This window comes from Eschrichtius robustus, chromosome 2, assembly GCF_028021215.1.
Source record: "Eschrichtius robustus isolate mEscRob2 chromosome 2, mEscRob2.pri, whole genome shotgun sequence".
Taxonomy (NCBI): Eukaryota; Metazoa; Chordata; class Mammalia; order Artiodactyla; family Eschrichtiidae; genus Eschrichtius; species Eschrichtius robustus.
Window position 1 is genome coordinate 147,253,315 of NC_090825.1, and position 22,689 is coordinate 147,276,003.

The 22,689-nt window shown below is 49.3% G+C and overlaps 1 protein-coding gene across 1 annotated transcript in view; it reads right to left on the reverse strand.

The window, feature by feature from the left end:
* The window catches only part of STK10 (serine/threonine kinase 10), a 116,427-nt gene that overhangs the window by 35,875 nt on the left and 57,863 nt on the right, over positions 1-22,689 (reverse strand). Inside the window, exons 5-7 of the mRNA XM_068536358.1 lie at positions 10,276-10,348; positions 9,106-9,300; positions 8,456-8,537 (exon numbers count right to left, since the gene is read on the reverse strand). Coding sequence (XP_068392459.1) covers positions 8,456-8,537; positions 9,106-9,300; positions 10,276-10,348 — 350 coding nt within the window. The remainder of the gene's footprint in view (positions 1-8,455; positions 8,538-9,105; positions 9,301-10,275; positions 10,349-22,689) is intronic.

The window sequence follows — 22,689 nt, forward strand, 5'->3', positions numbered from 1 at the left end:
AAAGTATAATATATATAGTATATACATGCATATACACACATACATTATTGAAGAATTACTTACACACAGTAAAGTTCACAAATCATTAAGCTCAGGGACTTTTTCCATACATACACACCTGCTGTAACCACCACCCAGCTTAAGATACAGACCACTGGGCTTCCCTGGTGGTGCAGTGGTTGAGAATCTGCCTGCCAATGAAGGGGACACGGGTTCGAGTCCTGGTCTGGGAAGATCCCACATGCCACGGAGCAACTAGGCCCGTGAGCCACAACTACTGAGCCTGTGCATCTGGAGCCTGTGCTCCGCAACGGGAGAGGCCGCAATAATGAGAGGCCCGCGCACCGCGATGAAGAGTGGCCCCCACTTGCCACAACTAGAGAAAGCCCTCGCACAGAAACGAAGACCCAACACAGCCATAAATAAATAAATAAATAAATAAATAAATAAATAAACCCAAAGTTTAAAAAAAAAAAAAAGATACAGACCATTTCCATCACCTCGAGAAGGTCCCCATTCCCCGTGCAGTCAACCTCACTCCCCACAGCCACCCAGCTCCAGAGACTAGGTTTGCCTTCTCTTTAACTTCATCTGAACAGAATCATAGAGTACGTATTCTTTTGTGGTTGGCTTTCTTCACTCGACACGAGCTGAGCTGAGACTATGAGATTCGCCTACCCTGTTGCACATGTCGGTAAACTCTTCCCTTTTGATTCCCGTGCAGTATTCTACCACGTGACTCTGTCACGGTTTGTTTATTCTTCCTGCTGGTGCTGACCATTTATGTTGTTTCCCATTTGGGGCAACTATTAATAAAGCTGCTATGAACATGCTCGTATAGGTCTCAGGGTGGATGTGTGCGTTTGCAAAAGCTTGAGGCCAAGTAGTGTATGTTCTATTCCTAGGCGTTTACAGAAATGCCACATCTTTAAAACGTGAAGTCTCTTTCACGGACCTTGGAAAACACCAAAGCTTTTTTTTTTATAAACTTTTCTTAATTATCAGTTAGTTGTTTTTCTTTTTAAACGTCTCTTTTTAAATTTATTTATTTATTTATTTTTGGCTGTGTTGGGTCTTCGTTTCTGTGCGAGGGCTTTCTCCAGTTGCGGTGAGCGGGAGCCACTCTTCATCGCAGTGCGCAGGCCTCTCACTGTCGCGGCCTCTCTTGTTGCGGAGCACAGGTTCCAGACGTGCAGGCTAAGTAGTTGTGGCTCACGGGCCTAGTTGCTCCGCAGCACGTGGGATCTTCCCAGACCAGGGCTCGAACCCGCGTCCCCTGCATCGGCAGGCAGACTCTCAACCACTGCGCCACCAGGGAAGCCCCACCAAAGCTTTTAAGACCTCGGCAGATGGTAAATCAGCCCGAAGATCTCCCTGGTACAAGTCTGTCTCTGAGCATCTTGTCCCCACCACCAGGTTGTGGACAGGGACATGGGATTCCTCAATTCCCCACACTCACTCGGGGGCTCTTAGAAAGGCATTGGCAGGGGCAGGGTGGGGCAGTTGTTAAGTTGGAATTTGCTCATTTGAAATGCACAGGAAGGCTCTGATGAAATTCACTGTTTTTACTGTCAGTTATCAGCGGAGGAACAGTGTCAACAAGATTGCAGGGAAGTATTTAAATGACTAAAGAGAATAAATTTTCGAGAATAAATTTTCTAACACCTTGAAAACATATTCACAACTGATAGGTCCACTACAAATCATTCCTATCTGCTTGTTCTTTCTTATCTGTTTAGTACATTTGTGGAAGGCCAGAGGCAACACCCTATTCAACCTGGGCACCCCACTCTGCACACGGGAAAGCAATACACCTCACTCCTTTTAAAGAGCCCTGTCATTCAGATCTTCCTAAACCAGCCTGACTTTCTCTAGTTAGTCCAAACTAGTAAAGACGTGAAGAATTTTATTTCTTATCTTTCTCTCCCACACCCCCGTTCACTCGTTGATTCACGCCTCAGCCCCATGTTGAGGCCAGTGATGCACCAGGTGCTGAAATAAGGCCAAACAAGCAGACAGGTAAGCTCCCTGGCCTGGGGGGCTCGCAGCTGAGCGGGAGAGACAATGGGCACGTAACCAAATGACAAGATCATTTTTCAGACCAGGTAATAGGATAGGCTGGAGGAACACGGGCCTGGATTGGTGCGGTGGGTGGGTGGCGGGAGAGTCTGCCTAGGTCTTTGGGCAGAGGGCTCTCCTTGGGAGGTGACATTCAAGCTGAGCCCTGAGGGATGTGAAGGGGCCGGCCAGGGAAAGATCTGGGCAGAGAGAATTCCACGCAGGGGGAGCAGCAAGTACAAGGGCTGCAGCAGAGCAGTGATATAAAGAGTTACCCTTTGAAGGTATCACTCTGGCTGCTGTGTGGCTCCAAAGGGTCTTGAATTGGATATTAATAAGGATGTACTAATCGCGAGAGGCAGGAGAGTATAGCAGTGAAGATTGCTGGCTCTAGACTCAAGAGCCAGGCTGCCTGGAATAAAATCCCACTCCCACCAACTCGGGCAACTCACTCAACCTCTCTGAGCCTCAGTTTGCTCATCTGTATACTGGGAATAATAGTATGGCTGTTCTCAGCGTTGTAGTAAGAGCTCAAAATGCGGCAGCTATCATCTGTATCATCACCACCACCATCAGCAGCAGCAGCACCGCCACCACCACCATCATCCTCACCACCACCAACATCACCACCATCATCATCAACATCATCATCACCACCACCACCATGATCATCATCAACGCTACCACCACCACCATCATCATCACCATCATCAGTGTCAGCATCACCACCACCACCATCATCATCACCACCACTGTCATCACCACCACCACCATCATCACTACCATCACCATCATCCTCATCGCCATTACCACCATCCCCATTACTACCACCACCGTCATCATCACCACCACCATCATGACTATAGCCACCATCATCACCACCATCACTACTGCCCCTGCCATCACCATGCTACCACTGCTACCACTGCCACTATCATCACCACCATCACCAGCAGCAGAACCACAACCAGAGAAGGCTTTAAGCACCAGTTTGCACTCCCAGCCATCCCCATTCCCTCCTGCATCCCCAGAGTGCAGCTTTCTGGAACTGAAGGTAAGAATCAGATCCCAAAGCTTCCCGAGCTTCACACTGCACAACCTCACACATGTGAACTTGAGCAAGAAGCCACGGGACACTTCACTGCAGTTGCTGAAGCAGATGCGGCAGAAACAAATAATGCAAACACAGGCTTCTGGAAATGCCAGGTTTTCATCAGGCCATATCACATATTGACCAAATTAGTGACTCTTAAGCTTGGCCAGGAGCCTTGCTTTCTTGAGGCTGAACATCTTCTGCATGGCCTCCCTTGAGCACCCCGGAGTCTTTAGGAAGCGGAGGGGGAGGCATGGGGAAGAAAGCCTCTGACAGAGGGGCAGGTGAGCAGGGCCATTCCCCTGGAACACTGTTCTATAAACTGCTCTGGGACACAATGCACGGACCCCCTCCTCCACTGCATCAGCTCTGTTACTTCCAGGGTTGTGTTTAGAAAAGATGTTTCAACCGCCAAGCTGCCAAGGCCCATTAGAGACAAAGCCCAGCACAGAAGGGTGCGGGACCTTCCCGGGTGGCCAGTGCACTGTGCACCTGCACGGGGACGGGCTGGTCTGGGCACACGGGTCTCTAGAAAGGTGCTCGGTCACTCCCGTGGAAGACCCAGATCAGAGGGAAACTCAGCTGTCTGCTCCTTCAAGAAGAGGAAAAGCTGTTCTGTGCTATCTCTGCAGGGAGCCCCAAGGTGCCACAGAGCTTGCCAGCTGGCACCCACCCTCCGGCCAGGGCCTCTCCTGCCATCTACGCAGTCATCCTTCCCAAGAACTTGAGCCTAGTTTTCCTCTGTGTGCTTAAAAACCATCAGCCGGGGTGCCCTACACCCCAAGACTGGCTTTAGAAAATGCCTAATAACACTTTCAAGTTTTCAGGTGTCAGCATCTTTCCTTCAGTCCTCCTTCCCTCCCTCCTAACTTTATTCCATCTCTCTTTCTTTCCTTCATTCATTCAGAGAGGCAACTTACTAGAGTGGTCAAAAGAACAGGCTTTGGAACCAGATGACCAGGATCAGAAATCAGCTCTGTCACTTACACACTGTGTGACTTTGTGCAGGCTATGTAACCTCTCTGTGCTTCAGTTTTATCATCTGTTTGACAGAGATCCAAACAGTACCTATTTCATAGGGTTGTCATGAGGATTAAGTTAGCTAACATTTGCTAAGCATTTAGAATAGAACCTGGCATGGAGAAGAGGTTACATAACACTTTGTTAAGTAAAAATAAGTAAATGTATTTAACGAAGGCCCTCTCCATACCAGGCACTATTCGGGATGACTGGGGCACATCAGTGAAAGCAAAAACGAAAACAAAAACAAAGACTGCTGTCCCCAGGGAGCTGACATGCTAGTCAGGGAGATCAACAATAAACTTAATAAACTTGTAAGTTATATACTATAAGTGCTATGTGCCATGGAAAAATCAAAAGTAGGGCAGGGGAAGGAGAATTAGGAATGTGAGGGTGCAGTAGGTTTGCAGTTTTAAACAGGGTACTTGGGGGAGGCCTCACTGAGAAGCTGCCATTTGAGCAATGACTTGAAGAGAAAGAGTCAGCCATGGAGGTGTCTAGGGGAAGAGCATCCCTGGCATAGCGGACAGGCAGTGCAAAGGCCCTGAGGTTGGAGTGTGCCTGGAGTGTCTGAAGAGTAGCAAGGAGGCTGGTTGGCTGGGGAAGAGTGAGGGGGGAAGAGTGAGGGGGCAAGAGGAAGAGAAGTCTGAGGAGTCAAGGTGGGGCGGGCAGACCTTGCAGGACCTTGCAGGTCACTGAGACTCTGGATTTTACCCTGAGTAAGATGGGAGCCATTAAGGGGCTTTGGACTCCGGAGGTATAGGAGCTGACTTATGTTTTTCCCTCTGGCTGCAAGGGAGGTGGTGAGAAGTGGCTGGATCCTGGGCATGTTCTGAAGCCAGGGACAACAGGATTCCCTGCTAGAATGGATACAGAGTGTGTGAGAAAGAGAGGGGTTCAGGATGCTTGCGAGGTTTGGGGCCTGACTGCTGGCAAGGTGGGGCTGCCATCGACTGAGACAGGAAAGCCATCGCTAGAGCATATTTGGGGAAAGATGGGGGCGCTCAGTTGCAGACGTGTTAAGTTTGAGATACCTACAGACACCTAAAGGGGTGGAGGGTAAACAGCCAGATACAAGGACCTGTGGGCGAGGAGGGCAGTCTGGGCTGCAGGCAGAAATGCGGGAGTCATGGTGAACAGACGAGCCCATCAAGGTGATGGAGACAGAGGGAAAGGCCCTGGCGCACTTCACGTTAATCAGCTGGAGAAAGAGGAGCAGGCGAAGGAGACGGACGAGTGGCCAGTGAGAAGGAAGGAAACCAAGAGAGCGTGGAGACCTGACATCAGGCATTGACAGCAAAGGGGAAGAGGGTCGCCTGCGGCTGCTGCTGAGTCCAGCAAGACCAGCACTGAGGCCTGAGCTGACCACGAAGTCCAGAAGGTACTAACGACCTTGACAAGAATGCTGTGCTAGAACGGGGTGGGTTTGAGAGCAAATTCAACAAGTGCACGCTGCGCACCGGATGTGTGACAGCCACGATGCTGAAGACAGCGGGTGGGCACAGAATCGCATCCACTCACACACTTCCGTGACGCAAGCACGACCCACCTCCTACAGAGGAGGAAACTGAGGCTCAGCGTGAGGACCACTCGGGTTTCAGGAGGGCGAGCCTGATTTCAGAGCCCAGGTTACCACCAAGTGATACGGTCCCAACAAAATATCCGTGCAAGCGAATGAATGGATCATAAACCAGCGGGGGCATAAGTCAGTCAGCTGAAGGCGGGATGCAGGGCAGGAGGAGGGGCCGGGAGGAACGTGGGGGCCGCAGGCAGATGTGAGGCTCTGGAGGGTGTGCTGGCAAGTCAAGGTCTGGGCTTACCTGTGGCCACTCCAAGTCAGGTGACCTCGGCAGGCCACTTCCCTGCCCTGAGCCTCAGGGTCCTCACCTAAGGGGGTAACGATGCCCTAGCCTCCTTAACTCAGAGACGCGGAAAAAACTGACGGCAGCCTAAGCTCTGAAAGGAGCTTTCTTTGTCTGGAGGGATCTCTACTTTCTTTTGCAACCCTTCTGTCTCAGCGAAGAGTCCTCTGGCAGGACGTTTTTTTCTCCACTATGGAACGGAAATTCCTGGCTCTGGCTGAGGCTCCCGGGCTGCCACGAGGGGATGAGGGACAGCTGGTCTCTTCCTGGCAGCATATCCTGGAGGCCGGATGTATCAGGCCAGGAGGTGCCTGCTCACGGGAAACAATTGGCCCCGGGAGCTTGGAGCTTTTGCATCTGACAGTGACAGCAGGCCCACGCACCCCCACCCCTGGTTGTCCAGTCCCTTGCTGACGCCACCCACCAAACGCCGCAATACCCCGAAAAGAAGGCCGTGTGCTTTCAAATGCAATGCAGAAATCTACAAGGAACAATCATGAGCCCCAGCAGACAGACCCCATTCTGCATCCCCGCTTCTTCCCATTTTTTAATAATTCAATTCAATGCATCAACTATTCACTGCGCACAGCACTTAACAATTAAGCTAAGCGCTTTACAGTGTCTTCTCACTTAACCCTGGCTATCATCCTCACTTCAGAGTGAGCACAGGGTCACAGAGAGGTTAAGCCCCCTGAGCAGGGTCTCACAGCCAGTAAGTGGCAGAGCTGGGATTTGAACCCAGGACTTTTCCAGTCCACACACTGAATCACTGTGCTACACACCCCAGAGGGATGCACTGTAGCCCAGAGTGCCAACCACAGCCCCAGCACCTGGCGCACAGTAAGTCGGTGCTTGGGAGAAGCGGCTGAATGTGAAGAAAGACTCGAGTGCGCAGTGGAGTGTCGGCCCCCTTTGCTCCCACCACACGAAGGTGGAAGGACCAGAGTGGACATGGCGTGGGCGGGCAGCCCCTCCACATCACCCAGGCCCACTTCCTCTCCCCTCCCAACAGCATTGGTGGCACGGCGACCGGGATCAGCCGCGCTAGAGACGGCCGGGCGTTTCCAAACACAGCTGCAAACACTCCAACACTCACCCCGCCAGGACACGAGGCATCGGCCCCGGGCAAGGGCAGCTCGCAGCTACCTCCAATATTTCAAAGAGGTTCAAGGAAACAGTCATCCACTTCCCCACCTGGAGGCCGTTCAGCCAGCCAGGGGGATGCTCCCTGAGTCAGCTGTCATCCTGGCTGGTCTTGGAGATTCCACACCCAATAGCCAGAGGGAGCCTTGTAAGTGTATGTCAGATGGTGTCTCCCTCCTCCAAACCCTCACAGGTGCGCCATCGCACACAGGGTGAAGCCTGCATCCTCCCGAGGTCCTGCATGACCCGCCATGACCTGGTCCCCCTCCTCTTTGAAAGGCCTGCTTCCACCGTTGGTCTTTCACCAGGAACTTGGATTTGGGGAGGGTTCCCCCCATTAACTGAAAAGAGGGGCCAGCTCTGCCTGAACTGCAAGCGACGTGGCCCATGCTGAACGCCTGCCAGCCTTCTGCAGTCTGGAACCCTGCCCGTGCCAGGCAGAGGCTGCCCACGTGGCCAGCCCCCAGTGAAACCCTGGGCCCTGAGCTCTCCAACGTGCTTCCCAGGTAAACAACACCTCACACATGTCACCACAACGCACAGCTGGGGGAACTAAGCACAGACCGTGTGACTCCACTGGAAGGGACTCTGGAAGCTCCTGCCTGGCTTCCCTCAGGTGCCTTTTCCTCTGTATCTTTTTGCTGTAATAAGTCACAGTGGAGAGTACGACTAGATGCTGCGTCCCGAGTGTCCTCTTAGGGAAGCACTGAACCTGGGGGTGGACACATCCCCGTACCGCTCCGATCTCATCTCCAGCCCTGCCCCCCTCCTCACCCCGGCTCCTGCACCCTGGCCCCCTGGCTCTCCCGGCTGCACCAATCGTGCCCCCATCCTAGGCCTTCACCTCTGCTCCTGAGCACCATGTGCCTGGCCCCCTGGCCTCCTTTGGGTGTCTGTGCACAGAGCCCCTCGTGTCCTCCTTTTACAGGAGAGCAACCCCTCCCAGGCCCCCCTCCCCTGTGCTGTTCTCTTTTCCTCCACAGCCCTGCTCTCCACCTGCCACGTGCACTATCTGCTCGTCAGCTGCCTGTCTGCCCCGCTGGAAGGTAAGGTCCTTGAGGACAGGAGTCTGGGGGCTCCCTTACCACAGCCAGTCCTCCCCGCACGAGGGCCAGCCCGTGGCAGGTGCTCAGGGAACGTCGGCCGATGAGTGAACAGTTGTGCACACCATCGCCTGGGCTGGGGGAGGACGAACCCAGCTTCCAGGTCACGGGTGATCTGTCCACAGGAAGGGCTGGGCAGAGGGACAGGCGGCCACCCGAGAGAGGGGACCACTCACCTCCAGGAGCTGTGCAGCACTGGGCCGGGTCTCCGGGTTCTTATCCAGGGCCGTCTTCAGGAAGTCTCGGAACTCCGCAGACCTGGGAGGACAGACAGGTAAGCTGGGAGCGGGCGAGAGCCGAGAAAACTCCCCACATCACTGACTCCACTCTCCTGGGAGGCGCGTGCTTCCCAAACACGCCCTTCAAAGGACAAAGGGTGCCTTTATAAGCTAAATGGCAGAGGCGACGGGGCCTTCAAGATGCCCTTCTCGTCACAGACCTCACCAACAGAGAGGATGTGGAAATCAGAGGAGCAGGGACTTGCCCGAGGACACACAGTGAAACACAGCAGTGCTGGGGTTCGAGCCCCAATTCCCAGCCCAGGGTTGTGCCACGTGGCTGCTGGGGCTCACGTGGGCTCTTATTCCTGCAGTGGGATCCGGCTTATCTGGGTTACCCGGTCTCCCTGATGGAGAGCCGATGTCCACAGCACAGAGGGAGGAAAGAGCCAGGAGGGTCCAGGGAGCTCAGAGAGGCCTGCAGACCCCCAGGTCCAACTGCTCCCCAACTGTGGAGCCCAGCAGCGACAGCAGAGCCCTGGCAACCCGCATCCCAGGCCCGCTGGCCGTCCAGCAAACACCCTCAGGCAGGCCTCCTGGCTACTTACCACTTAGAAGGCATGAGTAGCGTGGGAGGGTCTGACTTGGCGATCTTGAGCAGGACCCGCATGGGGTTGAGCTCGTGGTGCGGGGGCTCGATCTGGGCCATCTCAATCAGAGTGATGCCCAGGGACCAGATGTCAGCTTTGTAGTCATATGGGGTGTCCTTCATGGTCTCACACATCACCACCTCGGGGGCCATCCTGAACCAACCAAGGGACAACAGAGGGCTCAGACCCTGGCCTCCACAGGCGCTTCTCAGAGACTCAGGGTCAAGGACCAGCACAAGCCAACATCAGGGGGTTGGCAGCACTCCCGAGTCATGAGTTTCATTCCTTTCCATCCCACTGTCTTCCTTAGGACCGTTTTCTCACAGAAAGATGCCTTCCAAGCAGCTCCACTGCCCAAGTCCTGTTGCAGTTCTGATTCCTACCACAAGATGGCAGCAACAATCCAGAACACAGGGTCCTGGGGAAGGGGTGGGTGGGAGCAGTGGGGAAGGGACCCAGGAAAAACTGGGGGCGGGAAGGGGGGTGAAGAGAACACAACAGCACATAGAGAAGGGATGGGAGAGAAAAGGAGAAAGAGGAATAAAAGGGCAGAGAGAGAAAGAAAGAGTGAGTAATAAGCAAGCAAGAAAGGAAACTCACTCCACGATGGGAAGTAAAACAGAAAGTAGTTAGGTATGAAACTGAGAGAGGTTTTTTTGTTTGTTTGCTTGTTTTTAAAGTAATAGTTTTGGAAAAGAAGGAAACACAATGGACTGGATAAGTCTGGGGAGATTTCATATAAGCATAGGAACTGAACTTGTATTGTTCATCTTCATGGCCCTAGCCCTATGCCTGGCACTCAATCAAGAACCATTTTTCAGGGGTGTCAGTTCTTATTAATGGAGCATTTTCTACATGCACCATCCCATTCAAGCCTCACAATAGCCCATTATGTAGGTGCTATTATACCCCTGATTTTACAGGTGAGTAAACTGAGGCACACGAAGCTGAGCAACATGGCCAAGGTCTCAGCGCTAATAAGTGGGGAGATCTGGGCTCAGACCCAGTAGGCTGACTCAGGAGCCCCTGCCTCTGTCCTCTCTCCGCTAGACCAGCCAGAGGAACCATGGAGAGTTGGAGGTGTAGCGTTCAGTCCACCATCCCATTTCCAGAAGCTACACGACTTACCAGTAAGGCGTTCCTATGAAGGAATCTCGTTTCTGCAGAGTCTTCAGATTCTTGGCAGACACACCAAAGTCAGCTGCAAGGGAAGAATCTCAGATAGAGTACTGGATGGACATTCCTCCACCCACAGCCCTGGGGCATGGACTCAGAGACACACGTTCCAAATCAACTAACAGATGCCATTTTCTATCTAGCAAACTAGTGATCATTAAAAAACAATAATACCTACTGCTGTAAGATGTATTGAGACATGCACTTTCCTACTTGCTAATAAGAATAGAAACTGAAGGGGACTTCCCTGGTGGTCCAGTGGTTAAGAATCCACCTTCCAACGCAGGGGGTGCGGGTTCAATCCCTGGCTGAGGAACTAAGATCCTACATGCCGCAAGATGCAACAAGAGAGAAGCCCGCACGCCGCAATGATGGATCCCAGGTGCCGCAGCTAAGATCCAACACAGCCAATAAATAAATAAATAATTTTTTTTAAAAAAAAAGAATATAAATTGAAGAGGCTTTTAGGAAAGCAGTTTGGCAATAAATAGCAAGAACCTTTCAAATATCCATACTCTTCTGGTGCAGTAATTCCAAATCTAGGAATCTAACTTAATGGAATAATCGGGTTTTTTTAATTTTTATTATTTATTTTATTTATTTTTTATTATTTTTGGCTGCATTGGGTCTTCGTTGCTGTGCGTGGGCTTTCTCTAGTTGCGGCCAGTGGGGGCTACTCTTCATTGCAGTACACACGGGCTTCTTATTGCAGTGGCTTCTCTTGTTGCGAAGCACGGGCTCTAGGCGTACGAGTTTCAGTAGTTGTGGCTCACAGGCTCAGTAGTTGTGGCTCGCGGGCTCCAGAGTGCAGGCTCAGTAGTTGTGGTGCACGGGCTTAGTTGCTCCATGGCATGTGGAATCTACCTGGCCCATGGCTCGAACCTGTGTCCCCTGCATTGGCAGGCGGATTCTTAACCACTGCGCCACCAGAGAAGCCCGAAGTAATCTTAAATATTAAAAAAAAATTATGCGTAACGATATTCACCAAAGTGCCATCATAATAGAGACGAGTTAAAAACAACCACAATTGCTTAGCTTTCAGGGAGTGATTTTAAAACTTCTTGCATGCAATACATAATATATTCTGTCTTTTCCAAAAGAACTTAAGGGACTCTCCTGGTGGTCCAGTGGTTAAGACTCCACGGTCCCAATGCAGGGGGCCCAGGTTCGATCCCTGGTCAGGGAACTAGACCCACGTGCATGCCGCAACTAAGAGTTAGCATGGCACAACTAAAGGTCCCACACGCCGCAACTAAGACCTGGCACAGCCAAATAAATAAATCAGTAAATAAATATTTTTTTAAAAAAAGAATTTAAGATGGTGTATTAAATACACACACACACACACACACACACACACACACAGAGCAAGATGAACTAGGAAATTAGGAGAGGTAAGAAAGAAGGTAAATAACTGAACAGATTAAGAAAAATGTGATACACACACACAGTGGAATATTTCATTGTCATTAAAGTTTTGAAGTACTTTATTCAATATTTTAATATTAAATTATACACATTAATATTAAATTTTAACATACATTTCATAATGATAATAGGTGAAGAAGGTTAAGAGGCACAAACTTCCCATTACAAAACAAATGAGTCACGGGGATGAAATGTACAGTGTGGGGAATATAGCCAATAATCATGTAATATCTTTGTGTGGTGATAGATGGTAATAACTAGACTTATCATGGTGATCATTTTGTAATGTGTAGAAATATCGACTCACTATGCTATGCACCAGAAATCAACATAGTGTTGTCAATTATACCTCAAAACAAACAAACTCACAGAAAAATAGATCAGATGTGTAGGGGTTCGGGGGAGGGGGAATTGGATGAAGGTGGTCAAAGGTACAAACTTGCAGATATAAGATAAGTAAGTCCTAGGGAGGTAATGTACAACATGACAAATAGAATTAACACTGCTGGGTGTTATATATGAAAGCTGGTAACACAGTACATGCTAAGAGTTCTCATCACAAGGAAAAAAATTTTTTCTTTCATTTTGTAACTATACAAATGGATGTTCACTAAACTTACTGTGATAATCATTTCATGATATATGTAAGTCCAATCATTATGCTGTGACCTTAAACTGATACGGTGCTGAATGTCAATTATATCTGAATAAAACTGGAAGTAAAAATAAATTAAAAATTTAAAATAACATATATTTCAATATTTCAATATTTAATAGAATATTAAAATATTTTATTGGTATATTTATATAGATTAAATGGGAAAGGGGGAGGATGTATATTGTATAGTCAGAATTATGCCCCACTCCCTCCCCCACAAAAGGGCAAAAATATATTTTGCATTATTGGAGGAAATGTACCAGCCTGTTTAAATGGTTGCCTGTGGGTGGTAAGACTAGACGAGGTTTCTTCTATTTTCTGAATTCCCGAAGTTTGCTGTGAGAAACGCGTATGACTTTCAGGACTAACAGAAAATAAATAAATATAATTTCTCTTTACGCACACATCCACCACCACCGGTCTTGCTTCACACACCCGCTGCTAAGGGAAGAGCCCAGCGCCACGAAGAGGAATTTATTTTCTCCAGTGCTCCGGCCTTCAGGGGCCAAGTTTCATCTTCATTAAAAACTAAACTCAGGAGGAAGCAACACCTTGAGAGAACTGTCGATGTTCAGTCTGAAGCCTGGCTTCGAGAAACTGCAAAATTGTTATATAACTGCTGGCCACCCCCCCGGGAGCCTCCGCCTGGGTCTGGAAGCCACGATCGGGTGCTTTAATCAGACTCACAATTTCAAACCAGGAGGGAGCATAATGCTGAGAGACGGGCCTGAACACTAGAGAGGTGGGTTCCAGTCTTGCCCCTTCTATTTCACCAGGTTCATTCATCTATTCATTCAGGTACCATCTGGAACCACACACAGGCCCAGGGCAGAGAATACAGTGGGGAAAAAGCAAATGAAGTCCTTGCCCTCGGGCAGCTCAAAGCTTAGTTGTGGAGGCAGACAGCAATCAGATAAGCACCAACTCACAACCATGTAAAGTGATGGAAAGTTAGGGTTGCGGGGCTGGGAGGGTCTACAGTCGGGGGATGTGACCTCAAGAGAGCAGGGAAGGGAGGACCTGGAGGAAGTCCAGATAAGTGCCACCAGGCTATTCATTCATTCAACAAGCACTAACTGACCATCCCTCACGGGTCAGGCACTGTTCTAGGCACAGAGATGAACCAAAACCCTCACCTTCATTGGCTCATTATTCTGGTGGTGGAAACAGGTTCTCCACACCACATGATTCCTGGTAATGAGAAGGGCCATGCAGGGATAAGGCAGGGCAAAGGGGCAGAGAGTTCTGGATGGATGGGCGGCTATTTTAGACAGGAGGTCAAGGTCTAGGGGAAACTATTTCCAGGCAGAGGAAGCAAGCTGGCTGGAGGGCCGAGGAGGGGCAGGGCAGCATGGCTGGAAGGGGGTGGACTTGGATAAGTGGGGAAATAGGCAGGGGCCAGGATAGTTACCAAATCTCTGACCCTCAGTTTCCCCGCCAGTGACATGGGGATGGTGAGACTGTAGAACTACTTTGTAGGGTTGCAGTGAGAATTAAATGCCGCATAAAGCAAGCAGCTCCAAGCCCGGCTCTTGGTAAATGCTCTGTCATGATGGTGAATATTCCATGGGTACTTGAGCTGGCACCCTCGAGATCCTTAGGTCGGGAAAAGGACGAGGCTGTACTGAGACCCCTTCCTGGGAATGGTCAGGAAAGCTGGTCTCTGAGCCCCAGTCAGTGCTAACTGGACAACAGCTACTCCATCAGCCGATGACAGTGTTCACGGGACCATCTGGCTATTGGGGTTGGGGGGCTGTCGCCTTCCAGGGTGGGAGCAGCTACTGCTGCAGGGTGAGATGCAAAAACCAGGAAACCCAGGTGAGAAGCCAGCTCTGCTGCTGACCACCCTGTGGCCTGGGCAAGTCATCACCCCATCACTGGGCTCCTGGGTAAGAATGGGGAGCCAGGCTCACCTCCTTCCTGCTGGGTCTGCCTGGGCCCCACGTGGGCCTGGCTATCCTGTAAACACCAACAATGGCTGGCACACCATTCCACGACATCTTTGCAGGAGACTGACTGCCTCTCAGACCCAGGGTGAGGCTTCCAGGCGGGAGGCTGGAGCTGGCCACTCCCATACCACAGCGCCCACTGGTCCCTTCCGGAGAAGGGAGAGGAAAAGCAGAAACCACCAACTTTCAAAATGACACACAGTTGGTCCCCAGGGCCCTCCCTGTTGCAAGCGCCTGCCAGCTTTTTGGGTGGCTGCTACTTCCCCTTCTGGGGACCAGCCAGGAGGGTGGGGCGGCCCCTCCCTGCAGCCCAGAACCCTCACACTGTCCCTGGGCAGCGGTGGCCACAGCCGTTTGCTCCCTGAATGGAGTTTATAAGCCATATCCTCCGATAGGTGGATGGCTGCCCTCGGACAATTCAAAGGCAGTCTGGGATTTTCAACAGGCAGTCTCTTCTGTTGAAAACACTCCTCCCTTCCCTTTTCCTATTTTAAAACAAGAATCAGAGACAAAGCAGCAGGCAGGTGGGGACTCCATAAATTATCATTTCCATATGGAAAGAGGCCATTTCTGCTTTGTCCACAGCAGTATCCCAGCACCACATGTGCCACATGAAACACTCAACAGGGCTATCAAATGAAAAACAGAATAAATGAACGGACGGAAAAAAATGGCAAAACTGGGTTTTAAGAAACATGTTTGATAACAATTCTATTTCTGGAAATAAATCCCCCCCAAACAGATTTCAAATATACATGGAAGCTTCTGAAAGCATTATTCAAAAGAGTGAAAAATTAGAAAAAAACCTAAGCTGCTGCTGGAGCCTGGTTGGCAGATAGTTCAGTAAATTTGGGCTCACCCGGACCATGAGATAACATGCAGCCCTTAAAAAAGAACGAATTTGGGCTTCCCTGGTGGCGCAGTGGTTGGGAGTCCGCCTGCCAATGCAGGGGACACGAGTTCGAGCCCTGGTCCGGGAAGGTCCCACATGCCGCGGGGCGGCTGAGCCCGTGTGCCACAACTACTGAGCTTGAGCTCCGGAGCCCATGAGCCACAACTACTGAGCCCACGTGCCTGGAGCCCGTGCTCCGCAACAGGAGAGGCCACTGCAGTGGGAGGCCCGCGCACCGCAGCAAGGAGTGGCCTCTGCTCGCCGCAGCTGGAGGGGGCCCACGTGCAGCAGCGGAGACCCAACACAGCCAAAAATAAACAAATAAAATAAATAAATTAAAAATGGATTTCTATTTAAAAAAAAAAAAAAAAGAACGAATTTGCCTTTGTACCTACTAACTTGGACGTGCGTCCATAACACGCTGCCCCCACCATGGTGCTGACAGACCGACGCACTGTGTGGAATGAACAGGAGGAATTCCAGTTGTATCTTAAAAGAATGACCCACGCACACTGCATGCACACAAAGACGTCCACAAACATCGAAAAGAGTCTGAAAGGCTGCACATCAAACTTAATTGTGACCACCTCCCCGGAAGTGGGATTTTGCTGGGGGCAGTGTGCTGAGGGGGCCTTACATTTTTTACTGAATACACCTTTTATTCTTTAAAACGTTTATGATAGATAGTACGCATCGCTTTTATGAAAAGCAGGTTTGAAAAGCTGAGATGCATATGGTGAAGTTTGGGGTGAGGGTTGTGGGGTTTTGTTTTTGTTTGTTCTTTTTTAAAGTAAAGCTCAGTGGGGGCCAGGATGTGGTGAAAAAACTTCACACTCCACTGGGGGGTGTGAACTGGCGCACCCAGCGTGAACGGCACACTGGCCACAGGTATCAACACCACCCGACACGCTGCACACACCCAACAATCCTAATTCCAAGACTCCCTCTTAAAGGTGTGATTACAGACAGAGACTTGCAGACCCATGAACAAGCATGCCCATCACTACGCTTGTTAGAGGATAATGTGAGAAACCTCACGAGATGCCTAAATATCCAACTCTGGGGGTTTCATAGGTCAATTATGGTTTGTGCACATGATGGAATGAAAGAAAAACATTAAATAACCATGTTTCCGAGGAATATTTAAGGATATGGGGAATTATCTGATATTATTCATTTTTTTTAAAAAGCTGACTGGAAAAAAAAATATATATATATATACTATGATCCAAATTTTTAAAAAAAATACATGTTAATCTAATAAAAACTAATATTTACTGAGAACTTATAAGGTGTGCAGCACTACACAAAGAGGCTTATGCATATCATTTACCTTCCTCTGTATGTCATTTTGCATCTCATCAGCATATATATTCCTATGTATGTCATTTATATCTATGACCCTTTGGGGCAGGGAAAATTATCATCCCCATCTTACAGATGAGGACAAGGAAGTTTAGAGAGATTACGTAGCTTGCAGATGGTCACCCAGCTCTAAGGACAAATGTGACGCTAAGCCTGTGCTCTACCACTCTCTGGTCTTTCTGAGCTCAGAAAAAAGACAGGAAGGAAGCAGTGCCTCTTGGCAAGATTAGAAGAAACTTTAATTTCCTTCTTTGTGGGTCTTATTCCTAACTGTCTATACGACTTTATCTACCTATATACTCATTCATATATTTATTTTCTTATTACCAAGGTAATACTGCTTATCAAAAATTCAAACATTTACAGAATAAAAAGTCTCCATAATCCTGGCAGAGATAAACACTTATGAGTTTGCTGCATAGAGCTCCAGATTTATTTATAAAAATAAAAATCATATATGTAAATAAAAATATATTAAAATTATATGTATAGATCATTTTCAGGTATTTGCTACTTTTAACAATGAAATCAGATTAAACATACTATTCTGCAACTTGTTTTTTCCCCCTTCACAGTAGGTATATACATCCTTACAAGAGATTACACATTTTCTACAACTTAATTTTCAATAGCTGAAGAAGATTCCATTGTATGACAGTACCATAACTTATTTAAGTAATTCTCTACTGGAATAAATTGGATCATTTCTGATTTCTTGCTGTTACTAATACTGTTGCAATGAATACCATTGTACGTATCTTTCTATACATGTATAAATAGCACATATTACTTTTATAATCAGAAAATTACATAACAGTGTAAAATGCATTACATATTATACACACACACACACACACACACACACACGCAGTGAACTTAGAATGTATGAAGATATATAAGAGAATCTTTCATCTGTCCCCTTAACCGAAGGCAACCAAAAGAATCCAAGATAAGAGGAGCTTTTCCCCAGACAATGCCAATTAAAGGCAAACCACTGCGCAACTGTCCTCCTCTCCTGGACCCTCCACCCCACACCAGGGGAGTCCACAATCTAGCTTGGTCAGGGCTTACACTCGAATTCTAGGTGTCTGAGAAGCTTCCAGGTGGGCCTCAATCAGGGGTCGTGCCATGTGCCCCAGGAAGTATTTGGAAATGAATGGGGTCAGTCAGGTTACCACAACAGAAGACAGTACTGCTGCCATTTAGTGAGAAAGAGCCAGGGACACTGCATCTCCTTACACGGCAAAAGTGTCCCATCCAGCCAGCAGTGGCCCTGTGGGCAAACACTAGCCACAGCCCTCATGGTGCAGACAGAAAAGTGAACCCTCTCTAGAGGGTTTGGGACCTGCTGAAACTGGGGTGGTGACGGGAGAATCAAAGGCTCCCATCCCCAGCCCTGGAATCCCAGGGGTTTCCTTCCTTAGAGCAGCCGGAGGCATGCCTGGGCTCAAAAGAGGGAGGCTTCCACCAGTCACCCAAGTGACCTCTCTTAATTATCAGGACATCTGCCTTCCCAGGAGCATCATGGGAACAGTGCCAGGCAGGGAAGTGAGAAGAGTCTACTGTGATCTGAGACAAACTACTTCCTGTTTCTAAGCCTCAGTTTCCTCATCTATTAAATGGGGGTCATATTATGCAACCAACTGTGAGACTGAAAGAACTGCTCTATTTTTGTTTCTACTTTTATTTTCTTTTGTTTTTTAGGCAACCAGGTACACATGACCACTAATGAGGGCTTTGCTTTCCCATTCATTCCCCTCCATCTTCGGCCTCCTACCCCACTGCCTTCATCAACTCTCTCTTCTCCCCCATAACCCTGCATTTTTCTGGTATTTTCTCTCTCTCTCAACCTCAGTTGCAAATTCAGTGCTTTGTTCTTGCTTTCCAGCCACTTCTGCCTCACTCACTCCCTCTTCTGGGTCTCTATTACTCCAGCAGGCTGTGCCAGCCTACGGTGGACAGCAATTTGTTTTTCTGGCAAGTCCAAATCTTTTCTCCTTCTAGAAAACCATCTTGCCCACCCCCAACCCCACTGTTTCAGGAGGGCGAGGGGGACTTCCATACTGCTACATGATCCCGCCTCCATTCTCAGAGACTGACTACAAGCTGGGCCAATCAGAGAAGCCCTCCTTACTGGGCCTCCTTGATTGGTCCAGAGATCTGCACCCGAGCCACGCTGGGCCAATCAGAGCTCTTCACTGGGATTACTGACTCTGAGACTTGAAATGATGAGGTTCAGTTCATCCTGCAGGAAGTGATGCTGGGAAAAGTAAAATTAAACCCAGCCAGAAGCTGTGTGTGAGGGGTTGGACTGAGAGCCTAACCAACATGCACACAAAGGCAGAAACCAGAGACAGTCCTGGCAGCATTGTTCTCCAGGGTCCAACTAACTCCATGTCCAGCTGCATATCTTCCCCAGCACGGTTCCATACACCATATACACACATCCTCCTGTCTGCCTTAAGTCGCATGAGACCAGTTTTTATCACCTGCCACCAAAAGAGTCTAAGGAGGGTAGTGGTTAAGCACATGGGCTCTGAAACCAGATGCACTGGTCTAAACCCCAGTTGTTCCTCTTACTAGCTGTGTGACTTTGGGTAAGTTAATTAACCTCTCTAGGTGCCAAATCCTTCCTCTGTAAAATGTTATCAGTTGTCTGTGAGGATTCAATGAGTTACATACCAAACACTGGCTCAGTGCCTGGCAGCCACAATGAAAGAACCAAGACCCCAGCCTGCTGGCAGCAGCAAACAGGAATTCTGGGTTAGGGTCCAAGTGGGGGTGAGAGGCAGGTGACTGGTTCCTGCCAGGCCTACCTGCCAGGCCTCCTGAATATCAGGGGGCCTTTGGGAAGTAGAGATCCTGTAGTTACTTGGACTGATAAAGTAATGGCAATGCTGGACGCTACTATTTACTGAGCACCTACTATGTGCCAGGCTCTGTGTTAGGCACTTTGATTTTTAGGCCAGTTCAGACCTCTTCTCGGAACTTGAAAGACCCCAAAAGTTGTGAAATTCACCTCCCACCTTCAGAGAAGCATCTCTGGGGAGAGGAACACAGGTTCTTTGGAGAATGAAGAACATTCCTCCTCACAACAGCTACTGTGAGACATTCCTCAGCCCAGGAAAGAAACTCAACCTTTGCCAGGCCTCTCTGATGGGCTGGGCACCTACAGATGCTTTGCATATATTGTCTCATTAAATCATCATACCAATTCCATGAGGTAAGAACTACTACCCCACTCTGTTTGAGGAAAGTAAGGTTCAAAAGGGTTAGGTGACCCATCCAAGGCCAAAGGCAGGTCCAGGACAAGAGCACAGATCTTCGGACCTCAGAGTCCTCACCCCACTTTATATCTGAACTGTCTCTGGTGGCAGACACTCTTCCTTTCCCTCTCTGCACAAATGGATTCCCACCGGCCATGAAGAACTGCTTCACAGCCACCAAGAGCTGGAACGTGTGCTCTGCTTGGCAACTATCAAATGAATCTCAGAGGAAGTTTGAAATCCTAGACAGAAGTAAACATTTAACAGAAGGAAGAAGCAAAATGCCTAGCAGCAGAGAGGGACAGAACCCTGAGCCTCCCTGTGACAGTACTTTGTATTTCAGCCCACTGGTCACAACCCTGTGAGGAGGTTCTGTTGTTACACCCACTGCACAGATGAAAAGACTGAGGCCTGAATGGTTAAATGTATTTGTCCAGCTCGGAAGTGGCAGAGCCAGGATCTGAACCAGGCTTGTCTGTGTCTAGGGCCGACGCTTTGCTCAGCTCATCCTGCTGCTTCCCATTTATTCCCACTCCATTGAGAAACACAAACTGTCTCTGACGAGGTGACAGCTCTGCTTGGGAGAAAGATCTGCTGAGCAATTCTCTTATGCAGCCCTGAGTTGCATAATGCCCCTCCAGGGGCCCCAGATGGTCCCAGGGACCTAGGGAGAGGCAGACAGACTGCTACCTCGTCTCCCAGGCCTCCTCCACTGCTTCACCAGGCAGATTCCAAGCCCCAGGGGGAAGGAGGATTTTCCAAAGCAGAATATCAGGCCTCAGCAGGCATCCACACCACGGCTCCCAGGGCCCAGCGGTAATTGCGCTCTCCCTGAACTTTTCTTCCTCCTTAATTGGCTTCCTGGTTTTCTCAACTGCATCTGCCAAGTCATTTGGAAAGCTGATGCCCCCATCTGCTTCTGCTGGGTTCCGAGTGGGGTTCTGGAGTCAGCTCGGCACGTCAGCGCCCTCCCGATTGAAGGGGTGTGTGGAGGAAGTCAGCAAGGGGAAGGAGACACTCACTGGGCACATCTTAGCCCGAGACTGCTGGGGCCCTCCCTCCATCCCTGTCTCCACCCAGGGCTTCCCGGGCTTCCCTGTGCTGACAGCCCCTCAGGCTGCTCCTGACCCAGGCTGTCTGTGTCCTGTCTCCTCCATTTGATATGTTCTTTTTTTTATATATTACAGTATGTATTTACTTTACTTTATTTATTTTACTTTTTTTAGTATTTTGCATATTTTTTCAATTAAAAAAAATTTTTATTGGAGTATAAATGCTTTACAATGTTGTGTTAGTTTCTGCTGTACAATTAACACGTATCTGTGGAACCTAGAAAAATGGTACAGATGAACCTATTTGCAGGGCAGGAATAGAGACACAGACGTAGAGAACGGGCATGTGGACACGGCGGCGAAGAGGAGGGTGGGACGAATTGGGAGATTAGGATTGACATCTATACATTACCAAGCTTAAAACAGATAGCTAGCGGGAACATGCCATAAAGCATAGGAAGCTCGGCTCAGTACTCTGTGATGACCTAGATGGGTGGGATGGGGTGGGTGGGTGGGAGGGAGGTCCAAGAGGAAGGGGATATAGGTATACATTTGATATGTTCTTGAAGGCTGAGCCGAAGGTTTGCCTTGAATTCCCCAGAGCACATAAGACTCTTCTGTCCCCAGACTCTCCCTGACCTGGACCTTCCCTGACCACCTCCCTCCACCTGTGACAGAGCCAGTCCACTGGCAGCTAGAGTCAGGGAGACCCAAGTCCAAACAAACCCTGCTGCTTCTCCCCCCTCATGGACTCATCCCGGGCATCTCATTCCATTGCGGGCCTCAGCGTCCTCACCTGTGATGGGTATAGTCGCCTCCCCTCCCCCAAGTGTCCTCAGGAGTGCTGACTAAATGAAATGACATCTAGAAAGTGCCTTGTCTGATGGCTGGCATCTAGAGGGTGCTTCATAAACCCGATACATATGTGTTATTTTTATTATCTTTTTTTTTTATATTTTATTTTTTTATTTTTATTTTTATTATCACTTTTAACTCTTCTCATATTTACCCCTGCATTTATGCAGGGGTAAATATGAGAAGAGTTAAAAGTGATTGTCTTGTGGGGAGGGACAGGGAAAGGAGATGGTAGGAGTAGAGGACACATGTATGCGTTATTTTGGTTAAAAAAACTCATTAGGGCTTCCCTGGTGGCGCAGTGGTTAAGAATCCGCCTGCCAATGCAGGGGACACGGGTTTGAGCCCTGGTCCGGGAAGATCCCACATGCCACGGAGTGGCTAAGCCCGTGCGCCACAACTGCTGAGCCTGCGCTCTGGAGTCCGTGCGCCACAACTACTGGGCCTGCGCACTGTGGAGCCCGCGGGCCGCAACTGCTGAGCCCGCGGGCCGCAACTGCTGAAGCCCACGTGCCTGGAGCCCATGCTCTGCGGCGGGAGAGGCCGCCGCGGTGGGAGGCCCGCGCACAGCAACGGGGAGTGGCCCCTGCTCGCCACGACTGGAGAAGAGCCCGTGCGCAGCAGCGAAGACCCAACGCAGTCAAAAATAAACTAAAAAAAAAAAAAAAACTTATTAAAAATATAAAGAAATTCTGACACATGCTACAACATGGACGAAATTTGAGGACATTATGCTAAGTGAAATAGGCACAAAAACACAAATTATTGCATTTATATGAGATTCCTAGAGTAGTCAAATTCATAGAGACATTAAAGAGAATGGTGGTTGGGGACTTCCTTGGTGGTCCAGTGCTAAATAATCCGCCTTACAATGCAGGGCACGTGGGTTAGATCCCTGGGG